Here is an 11,501-nt window from a genome sequence, read left to right as displayed (position 1 = left end):
ATGAGTTGCAGCGTGGACCATGGCGGCCCGGCTCAAAGTTATGGATGAGCAGTCATTCTAGAAAACGCCTGACCCTGGGTGCTAATTAGATGTGACATGAAATAACACGAGCTCCAACAAGACTTGTAAAGGAATTAAAGTGACTTTCCTCTGAGAATCTTCCAGTGGAGCAAACAGGGCCAGGCTAATTGGAAATATAAAGGTTGGTTTTACTTTTACACATTTCACAGCGCGAGCAAACGCTCAGCCAAGCAGATTAGATTTATGTGTGTTGCTATTATTACGATGCTCCCACAAATATGTGGGAACAGTTGCTCGATGGATCCCTTACTTTATCAGAAATGTTCCTAACCAGTTGTTTTTAACCTTATTTTACAAACTCTGTCATCCACCACCATGAAATGTGGCTGATCATGCAATCGCCCGTGGCTGTTTTTATTTCTTTGTCTGTTAGCAAAATATCTTTTGAACCACTGGATGAATTTTGATGAAATTTCTCAAAATTAGTTCCCACATGCACATCTACAGCTGAGTAATGTTTAGAGTTGACCCAATTCAAGATGGCCGCCAAAGTTCATCAAAGTTAGCAAACACAAAAATGGTTATAACTCAGTCGGTTTTACTAAAATTGAGCTAAAATTTGGTGTAGTAGTAGCCGAGAGTCATCCTCAACAAATACTCTGAGAGTTACCAGATCACACAAGGTCTTCAGTTAAAACTTTTACCTCCAACACCTTTAGTCATCTGTACTTTTACAAAAAAGGTCTTTGAACCAAATTGAGTAAWGTCATGTGTTTGTGATGTAGGTAGGTAATAAACACAAATCAACTCTCTTCAGAAAGCAGCATTCAAAATCTTATTTTAATTTGTATATTTACTCCATAAACATTATTACAAAACTCAGCAAGTTACCAATATTACATTATCACCATACAGGCTTGATCACAAATATTTAAAACCTTTGCAACAATTACAACAAAACAAAAACAAAATAAAAAACAAACTAAAATAAAAATCAAAATAATACTCAAATAATTTACATGAAAATCTATAAAACAGCAAATTGTTCACAAATTATATTTTTTTCCTTGACTTTTCGCTTTTTTTCTTTGCTTATTTGTGTTTTGCACAGTAACACAACACTCTCACAACAAGATCATGATCTTATTACAAAACTCCCAACGAAATGTAAATAGTTCTAGTTTTTCTGTCAATACTTTCATATTTTGGTTTTTAAAACCAGGAACTCGTCGTTGTCGTCGTCGCCGTCGCATATCCTTTTCCACAGCCCACGGAGGGGCATAAAAGGTTACTCACACACACACACACAAATACTTCACAGCACTTTCTAAGAAAAATATACACTTACAAAATATGTTACAAATTGGCACACAAAAAATATACAAGATTTTTGTCGTGTCAAGAGTTCATTAAGATTCTTTCTGGTAACAACTCTAGACAGTATATATAAAGCTCGGTAATCTTTTAATGAAAAGAGCAAAAGTAATTCCAATCAGTGTCAAAGAATCATGAAGTGAATACATCAAACATAACATTTTAATATACATTCATAAAAAGGGTTAGGTACCTAATCTATTTTGCATTTCTTTTTTTAATCCTTTTTTGTTAACTCTGGGTAAAATAAAGAACAAAAACAGAGAAATGAAAAAAAAAATCAAACCATTAAGAAAAAAGATTTGTCAGCTTCCTTAGCACCATTAACATGAGGCAGCTCAACAGTGGCACATTTTAGAAACAAAGTCATTCAAATTAAAAGCAAAGGAACTCAAGAGAAGTACATTCAATTTGACAATAGGCAGAAATGAGAGAAGGCAGACTAAATGGGCCCGAGGCCCAATGTGGAGCTTCCCATCAGCAGCTTGTCTTGGTCCTAACCCTGATAACACTTAAGAGAAGGTAAAACGAAAAGCATCATGGCAGAGACGAGACACGAATAAGACACAGAGAGATTGATTAGGATTCTTGCCAATATGCAAGCAATCAATTAGTACAACCTGCACGTCAGAATCGTCATATCCATTGTGACAAGGCTTGCTTTCAGATCAATCAATTTGTCCACGCAGCCTCGTGTCATTTATTCTGCTGGYACAAGAGTGAAAATATCTGCTTATTGTTCCGTATCTGTGTGATTGGCTCCTTTAAACTATCTAAAGATTTTATAACTGATTAAATATGATTGTATAGTCTATTTTAAGGTTCATTTCTAGATGTTTTTTTTTTCTTCTTTTCAGTGCTCTGAGGTAGAGAATGAGCCCAAATTAACAGATAGAAATGAGGAAGTTAAAAACAAAATGTTTTGTTGTTGTTAAATTATGGTTTTGAATTGCAGGTCGCAATATATTCYGTCAGAATACAGACCCTGAAGTGACAGATATACCTTTAGAAATAAAATAAAACATAAGAACACTGTAAACAACAACAAAAATAAGGTTTTTGACATAATCAGATGATAAAAGACGAGGATGTGCAACTCATAAAGTAAGGCAGTGTAAAMAAATAAAAATTATGAGAATGTGAGTTAAAGTTTCCGTTTAAATGAGCATTTTTTTGTAAGATAAAAATTTTCATATGGAGCAAATGCAAAGACATGCTTTCCTTTCATTTACAAGACTACTGARTCCATTTGTACTGAAAACTGCTTTCACATTCACAATAACTGCAAAAACATGTCTATTCACCACTGATGCATGCATCAGAATCTCTATGAGCCGTAATCTGCCGTAAATTTCCAGTACAAACAGCTATTCAGTGTGGTGCAGCCCCCCCAAAAAAACAGCAAGTCGTTTCTTTGCTTACATCTGCACTAACTGGTCCAGAGAGGGCTCATTTGAACATCTTTTTTTTTTWATCTCCGTCCTTTGCAGTGGCCTTCAGAGCAGCTCTCCCCTTTGCCTCTCTTTTGTTGCTTCTCAGTGCCAGGTGATGTTGAGGTAAATCGAATTTGGCAAACAAAGTAGGGGMTAAAAAGAAAAAAAAGGAAAGGAAAAAAACAAAAAACAAAAACAAGGCAAATTCAGAGTCTTTTTTTTACGATTTGGTTTCATGAGTGGTGGCGTACCACTGCCAGCTGTTGGTGCCTTTCATCGGAGGAGAGAGAGAGAGAGAGAAGAGAGAGGAAAAAGTCTCAAATGAAGAATTCCTGTAGTTGCAAGTCTCTGCGAGGAGCCTCCAACCCGAGCAGCCAATATTCCAATGGATAGAAAAAGAGGAACAGCCAATATTCACACATATATAAGAGGTCATTTACACAGCCTTGTTACTTTTGGCACATTGATTTTTAAATTATAACCATATTTTTTTTCTTTTTTTTCTTTATTTTTTGCAAATATTGCATGTCCCTGTACAACAACATTGACAAAAATACTCTGAGGGTGGAGCTTTTATGAATTTGCAAGGCGTAAAAATGTAAATTTAGATAACCAGTTCCTCTTAAACTCCACAAGTAAAAGAAACGCTCAGTAAAAGGAAATGAGGATTCATTCCAACTTTGAGGGTTAAAAAAGGAAAAAAAAAAGAGACAAGGTCTGATATGTCAACAATACAAAATGGTCCCATCTTTTTGTGTTTTAAAGACGTCTTGGGCTTAAATAGGGCTCATTAAGTGAAGGCTTCCCTCTTGAAAATGAGCCAGGCAGTGTATGAAGAACAGCAACAACAGGACATCCATATTCTGCATACAAAAACAGATGAGGAGGGGGGATGGGATGCGTAGATGTCACTCAATGCATTTGTGTATATAGCTACATCTTTAAGGAAAAAGCAAAAGAAAAAAAATCTCATAATTCAGGGGAGCTAGTTCATCTGAGAAGATACAAAAAAAGCAATAAATTTCCTCAAAAAAAGGCGACAGAGCTGTTTTCAAGGCTTATTCTTGTTTTGTTTGTTTTTTTCAGACAAAAGTAAAACAACTATAAGAAGAACAAACAAAGCGAGAAACAACAAAAGCAAGAAAAAAATGCAGCCATGGTCGTTTTCAAAATCTCAATCAAGCTGGACACAATCACTCAATAGGTAGTTTGCAAAGTACAAGAAGTTTTTCATGCAGATAATCATTTCTTCTTCGGGAAGGGAGGGGGGGGTTAAAAGGAAGTGGGAGTAGTCGGGGGGAAACGTAGTATTCATGCAGCTCTGGCATAGCGTCAGTGTAGGTATGTTTGGGAGGGAGGGGGCTGAGCAGGTAGTGGAGGGAGGGGAGTGAGAAGGAGGGGAGCAACAGCAGCTGATAACAAAATATTACCTCAGTTTCTCAAAAGAGGTCATCAGTGCTATGTCCTTATTTGGGTCTCTCTCAGCTCGTTTCCCCTTSAGTGTCTCAATCCGAGGGAACTTTGCACTCGTCTTGTGGCGGTACAGCTTTTTGTGCGCAGGCCCGGGGTTWATAAAGCTGGGTTTATCGAACATGTTGCAGCCCAGTGCTAACTGAGGGAACAAGGGGTGAGACGGGTTGAATTTGGCCTGGTTTTTGCCTCCTTTGCCCCCCGCCTTCCTGCCTCTGCCAGCCCCCGTTAGCACCGCTCCTTTCTTCTTCAGGTCCGCCTCCGTTCCAGCCAAGATTTTGAGGGTCTTTAAGTTGAGGCTGTTGGCCTCGGAGGGCATGCAAGCCTCAGACATGGGATTCCACAGTGGCTCGATGGAGGCCATCATGAACCTCTGGACCTCGGCCATGCCTGAGACGATGTTGGATAAAATGTTGGAGGGTTCCTCAAATTCCCGCTGGTCATCTCCTACCAGGCTGTTGCGCTCTGACCAGCCGGTGCCAGGCCAGTCCCCAGAGCTGCTACTGTCAGTCAGGCCTGTGCCACCTGCTTGGTTCTTTGCWGCCTTGCCCTCTAACATGGCCTTTATTTTTTTGGTCGACCGAGAGTTCTGTTTGGGCGTCTTGACRTTTTCAGACTTGGGAGCTCTGGGAGCTCGGACTTTCTTTGGGCTCTGTCCTGCAGTTGTCTGTTTGCAGTTGCCTTTCCTCTTTGACTTTATGTTTTTTGCACCCGTCTGTTCATCAAACTCAGTAACGCCCAGCTCCTTTTTATCTAAACCTATGACTTCCTGACTGCTGAAGTTGTGCATGGGAAACTGGCTGTCCTCCACTGTGTATGCATTTGTGGTGCGCTCCTGTTGCTGTATGGCATCACAGTTCCACTTTACCTCCCTGTTGCAGTCTATAGTCATGTCGTTCACATCCTGGTACTCTCCAACGTTGCCTGCCATCTTCATTTCACGCCCCACCACCTGGGGGGACAAATTGGGGGTCTCAGGAGGGGAAAGCTCTGACAGTGACGAGTGTCTGAACTTGTCAGGAGTGAAGTTGGAGATATCCAGCAGGTCTGAGGACTCCCTGAGTGGGGTAAGGGCATCCACACTTTGCTGAATCACCACTTTAGGACTGCAATGAGCTAAGAAGCTGTCTCGGCCCTCCTCCTCACCCTCCCGCTCACAAGACTTGAGGCTGAGGGAGCTGTAATTGCTGGAGGAGGCTGACAGAGAGCCCACTGAGTCATAGCTGATGAGCCTCCCATTGTCTGTGCACAGGGACCCTCTTTGGTATTGCACCTGGCCCTCCACACAAGCAGACTGACACACTTGCAGATCTGCCCCAGGCTGCAGCCCCGCCTCAGTCAGGTAGCTCTTCTCATAKAGCAGCCTGTCAGCCTCAGGGCTCAGCTGGCTGTAGTTAGACACTGGCAGGTTGTCATTCAGGGGCACAGCAGCAGGAAAGTTGTTGGGTAAGATAGGAGTCTCAGGGGTCTCAGGCCCAAAGCTCTGGTTGTGATTCGCACACAGTTGTGGGTGCCACATCTGCGGGAAGCTGGGGCAGTTCTGGGGAGACTGCTGGAGCTCCGACTCAGACGGAGGTGAGAGGACGCAGCTCTGAGCAAGCTGCAGAGAGGAAAACTGCTTCTCCTCCAGGGACAGCCCCAGAGAATACTGCTGCCGAGAGGACTGCTGGGGGAAGTAGGAGATAGCTGTTCCACCAGAGGAGTCGGTGGCATCTAACAGGGTCTGCAGGTAGCCCCCCGGGATGACGGGCACGCTCGTCTCCACCTCATCGGAGGAGGCCGCTTTGTCAGGAGAGCAGGTGGATGAAGCGAAAGGAAATTTCTCCTCTGATGCGTTAGCTGTGGCGTTACTGTCGGAGAAATGGGGTTTGACTGTAGTTGAACTAATGCCTGCCTGTTCTAACCCAGCAGTGGAGTCCTCAATCTGTGCTGCACTGACACAGGCATCAGTTTCATTTGTCACACTCCTCCCCTCTTCCCCTTCTGCCTCTTTCATTTTCTTGCTCCTCAGCCTGGCTTCACTTTTGAATTTCCTTATCCTGACTGTTTTATTTCCTCCCAATCTTCTCCCCTCCCTCTCCGCCCGCTCCTGGGAGCGACTCTTGGTTGCGATTGTGTGCGTGATGGAGCTTGTGTCTAATGTGACTGGGAGGCCTGGGGCTGCTATTATTTCCTCTACAGTGGGGGTGGGGTCCTCTTTAGTGATACCTGTGTGGCCCTGATCAGAGAGAAAGGAACCCTGTGTTGTTACTGATTGCTCCACAGTTTGAATTCTCTGAACTTTAAGCCTGTTTGCAATCTTGTATTTCCTTTTGGGATGACTAGAATTAAAGAGCCGATGATGGCGTCCGTTTAGATGAAAACCGCGTTGTTGTTTATCTCTGGCAACCAGCTTAAGCTGCTCCTGTCTCTCTCTTTGCTTCTCCTGCCAGAAATCCTTCAGAGGAGCCAGTGTCTCATATTTGCTCACTGTTTCGGCATTTAAGCTTACAGTCGCATCCGCAGGGTTCAGCTTGCCCAGTTTCACCGACATGAGTCTCTCTCCTTTAAACCTGTTGATGATGATGTACTTAATGACYACGGGCGGCTCTTTCCGACAGGATTTTCGGCGTTTTTTGGGGCACCAGTCCACATCTTCCTCCTCTTTCTGACCAGCGGGAGCTTTCTCTTTTTTCTCAGCATTCTTTTCGCTTTCAAGAGAATCAACATCGTACAAGTAGTCGTCGCTGTATCGAACCTTTCTCTTGGAGCGCAGGCCGTAGTTGAGAGGGTTCGAGGGGCTGAGAAATCTCTTTGAGTGACCCTTTTTAAACTTGCTGTCCTGCAGGGTGTCCAAGGAGGAGCCAGTGCAGGAGCTGTCGTCGCTGAACTCTCCTGACTCCTCAGTGGAGTTAAAGTCTATTAGGTAGCTGACCTTGGAGGTGGACATAGGGGAGCCTTGAGAGCCACCAAGCGGGCTCCTGCCACTGCACTCCCCACCTTTCTCTTCCTGCGCTGTCTCCCCAATGAGCTCCTCCGTTTTGGGCTGCATCTCCTCAGCACCCTTCCTCAAGACTGGCGCTCCTTCCTCTTTTTTGGCACAGTTGGCCAGGAGGCTGGGGAAGAAGTTGAACTGTGTCTCCTCCTGGAGCACGTTTGTTTTTTCCCGCATGTTGTCCTGGAACGACTCGTAGCGAATCTTAAGCGAGCAGACGTCGCTGCTTAGTGTCGAGTCGTCGTCCTCGTCGTCGAAGAGGTTGTCAACGTCCTCTTCAGAGAACAGGTTGACCGAAAGTTCATTCTTAGAGCAAAGGTCCAACAGTTCCATCTTACTCTCGCTGATGAAAGACTCAAAGTAGCCCCAGTCCTGGCTAGCATTTGCCAGCAGGACCTCCTCTCCGCTGACTTTGTCCAGTAACAGCCCCTCATACAAGTTCTTAGCTGTCGCTTCATCTTCTGGGTCATCACAGTCCTCCGTTGTTTTGGTTCCGTCTGCTCTTTTGCCCTCACTCGGGGCTTTCGGCAGGGGAAAGCTAAGCAGCTGGTCAGAGAGAAGCTGCTCCCCGTAGTGACTTACTGCCTCCCCTGCGTGGCTCAGGCACTGAATGCTGATGTTGTTGATGTCAGAAAAATCCTCTCGACTCACATCCCCTATCCGAACGCTCAGCCCGGGGTCTGTGTCAGAGTTGTTGTTGGGGTCATGGGGTGGGTTCTGGATGGAATTAGGGTCAGAAGCATCACGGGTTTCAATAAAGCAACCGAGGCAGGTTCGGGCAGGCTGAAGGAGACACTCCTCCGTCAGTGTGGACACCGTGCCAGGTTCCATCATTGCAGCTGACAGAGGGAGGGTGATAGCCAGTGTGGGGGATGTTTTCTGTGTGTCTCCTGTTGGGCCCCAGGAGCATACAGCCGAGTTGGGGAGTGTTGTGGGTGCACGTTGAAGGTTGGGGACTATAGATGAAACATCGTTGGATGGAGGGCAGGGGACCACAGTTAGACTCAGAGAGGGGTCAGTGCCGAGGGCCAGGGGGAGGGACGGCGGCGTAGGAGTGGTCTTCTGGTGTGTTGGGCAGGCCTGTTGTGAAGTCTCTGCAGCAGGAGGAGGTGAGGAGGCAGCAGCATTGACAAGCCTGCACAGACTCAGATCACCACTCTGCTCACATACCCCTGCAAGAAAAAAAAAGAAAGGATTTCAGCTCTCCGAACTATATGAACACTAGTTTTTGTGCTGTAGTCGAATTCTTCTTGGCTGTTCAAATACAATTAGTGTCAATTAATCCCCTGGAGTTCTAAATGTCATTTTGTGATGTCATTCTTAAACACCACTAATTTGCTTTTTGTACTAGATTCAAAGACACGTTTTAACAATGTCAAATTAGACAGCATTGCATGTTTTAGTGTTTGATTTTTAAACCTTAAAGACTATAGGCAAGATAACAAACCAAGTCACTTGTTTCATGTAAATAAGAAGGCAGAAATGAACTGCTAGAGATGTGTGTGGTTTATTTAAGAGGGTAAAATAAGTAGTGATATTATGTGATCACAGGAGATGCTTCGTGTCTCTGTGAATGAGCGAATCTAGGTTTTGGTGACTTATTAGCATTTATGTCAACGGATATTGACTGGAAAATTATTTGGATACAATTTTAACTGAATCATTGAAAACGTTACAAAATTTCACTGTGTAAAAGTCTCAAGCCACTGCAATTTGGTTTTGCTTTAGGAGTCAAGTGGTTCTGAAAAATGACTTACCAAATTTTCTGAGGGGTTTTCAAAAAACAATTTTAGTTTTTTATGTTTTTTTTAATATAATTTCATGCTTAGACCTGACTATTTAGACCTGACTATTTTCAAGTAATGCTATTTTTTCTTAACACATTTAAAGAGATAAATCAGATTTTTCTGAAGTGGTGTTTGTCATTAAGCGGTAGTCGAAATAACCCACATGGAAACCAATTACAAAGTGAGATAAGGTTTCTAAAAATGTCCTAATAACAAAACTGGGATTCATAAACTAAACATAATCAGACAACAGGACAGGGCTATGGTAAGTAGAGGCTCTAACAAGGAAAACAAATGACCATTGATTACAGAATGCTGAGCACGCAGGMTGATTACAGAATGCAGACATATGCAAATGGGCAGAAAACAAGGTTCACTGAAATGGGAAATCTGGGAAACTAYGTTAATTTGTAACTAAATTGTACCTAGGTGTGAATGAGACAGTGAATGGTTGTRTGACTGGCCCTGTGATAGTCATGTGACCTGCCCGGGATGTAGTCCGCTTCTCACACAGTGACTGCTGGATGTGGGCTTCAGTGACCCTCATGATCCTGAAGCAGGTAAAGATAATGGATYGATTGATGGATGGATGGAAGGAAACTAAAGTAGATAAATCCAGAATATAAAAAAACTTAACAATCATCACAACTTTTAAGTGTTATGAAATAACATCTGTGGGCAAATCACATGAAAACCAGTGTTAGAACATGAAAGACAAACTCACAAAACACAAAATAAACTGTTACCACAGTGGGGTTCTGTGAAAAGGTTATGAACAATTAATCTCCTAATTGTTGGCGATAGCTCTTGTTGGAAAAAATAAAGTTGATTTCTGACTAAATTGATGAGCTTGAAGCTAGTTAGCAAAGACCAAAGRAGGTTTCTGTTGTTTAAAAAAWAWRCKAYSRWAAAAAATGTGAWAATTCTTCATGTGAGCACTACTTARTCACTTTCTTCTTAGTTTTAGAGGGCGCAGCATATCACAAAATTACAAAGACTGGCAGAAAAAATGACAGTTAGAGGCACGTTTTGGAGCGAATTTCACATCAAAGTAATATGAGTGAATGTGTGAATGAGTTGAAGTCGTCCATTGGATCTGACAATCAAAACTCAGAGAAGCAGCCTTGTAGCAGAAGGGAGATCGCTTTGTTTGCTCTGCATAATTAGATGACAGCAGCAGAGGCAGGTATGTACACATGGGACACGACAGGCCCATATGCTGGAAACGATATAACCAATATCAACTCCACCTGCCTCCCTCTCCTCAGTCCCAAGCTGCCGTCTCGCACATATCCTTTAAAACGGTGCCAGCAAGAAGTCTCGAAATTGAAAAACATAGCACAGCAATTAATGTGCTCAAGGAGGTTAACTAGCAACAACCCCCATTTTAGAAAGGATGCGCCTAATCACTATTGAGGTAGTGATAAATGCTCGAGGCGAAGGCCGCTTAGCAAAAAGCATTCGGCATGGCTGTATTGGCGATGAGTAAATCTTTGAATACGGATAGGATTTGAGAATGATTTAATGAGGTAATGAAATTTCTGAGAGCCGGTCTCTCCGGGTCCGCGGCCTGCAGACACACTGGTGCAACAAGAAACGCCTACTGCAAGCTTACGATCGCGCTGCTGTCATCCTTAATGAAGGAAACCTCGGGAGAAATATGCATCCGTCTCCCCTCCTTCTCCGAGTCAGAATAACTGTTATAGCTGCAACTTCTCGGAGGTGGCAGAAGCATCACAGCGAGGCATTTTGCCTTCAGCTCCTTTCAGTCTGTGTGCCAGAGTGACCTCAGAGCAGGAGCATGTAACTGACACATGTTCTCCCCGGAGAGAGGCAGTGCAGACACCGTTTTCTACATTTATAGCCTTACATTTTAGCTACATGGTATGACCCACATTGCAATGAGAGCTGAAAAGGAGGACCACAAAATGTGTTTGCACATTTGTAAACAGGTTTTCCCAAGGGAACAATAAAATATACTGTTTTGCGTCATCCCATGGTGTATCATCTTATGTTGAGCACTATTTTGTACTTTTCTAGTTGTTTTAAACAGGCAAAACCACAAAAACAGGGAAATTCTATAAAACGAAGTAAGATTAGTAGCTTTCTTTGTCCCCTTGCACTCGCACGAAACTTAAGCTGCCACCTAATGTTGRCTAAAGATTGTTTAAAATTGCTTTGAAACATTAAACTCATATTGAAAAATGTCTTTCCTCTGGGTTTATAATGGATTAACAATCTACCCAACCCAGCTAGTGTGTGCTGTGTGTGACAGAAACAGCGTTTGTGTGTGTGTGTAGATTCATGTGATGTGTGTGTGCATGAGAGTGATAGAGTATGAGTATTGGCTTGGGGGTATAGTGTTATCGAGAGGCCATCTGTCTCCAGCTGGACCATTAGCTCTTCAGCTGTTCAGAATGTGCCACAGATCAGTCAGTCAGA

The 11,501-nt window shown here is 43.3% G+C and overlaps 1 protein-coding gene across 1 annotated transcript in view; it reads right to left on the bottom strand.

The window, feature by feature from the left end:
* Positions 1-838: 838 nt before the first annotated feature.
* nexmifb (neurite extension and migration factor b) overlaps positions 839-11,501 on the bottom strand; it is an 89,389-nt gene continuing 78,726 nt past the window's right edge. Inside the window, exons 3-4 of the mRNA XM_014009148.1 lie at positions 4,259-8,444; positions 839-3,691 (exon numbers count right to left, since the gene is read on the bottom strand). Coding sequence (XP_013864602.1) covers positions 3,619-3,691; positions 4,259-8,444 — 4,259 coding nt within the window. The 3' untranslated portion in view covers positions 839-3,618. The remainder of the gene's footprint in view (positions 3,692-4,258; positions 8,445-11,501) is intronic.

Source organism: Austrofundulus limnaeus, unplaced genomic scaffold, assembly GCF_001266775.1.
Source record: "Austrofundulus limnaeus strain Quisiro unplaced genomic scaffold, Austrofundulus_limnaeus-1.0 Scaffold1, whole genome shotgun sequence".
NCBI lineage: Eukaryota > Metazoa > Chordata > Actinopteri > Cyprinodontiformes > Rivulidae > Austrofundulus > Austrofundulus limnaeus.
This window is presented reverse-complemented; position numbering and strand designations above follow the sequence as displayed.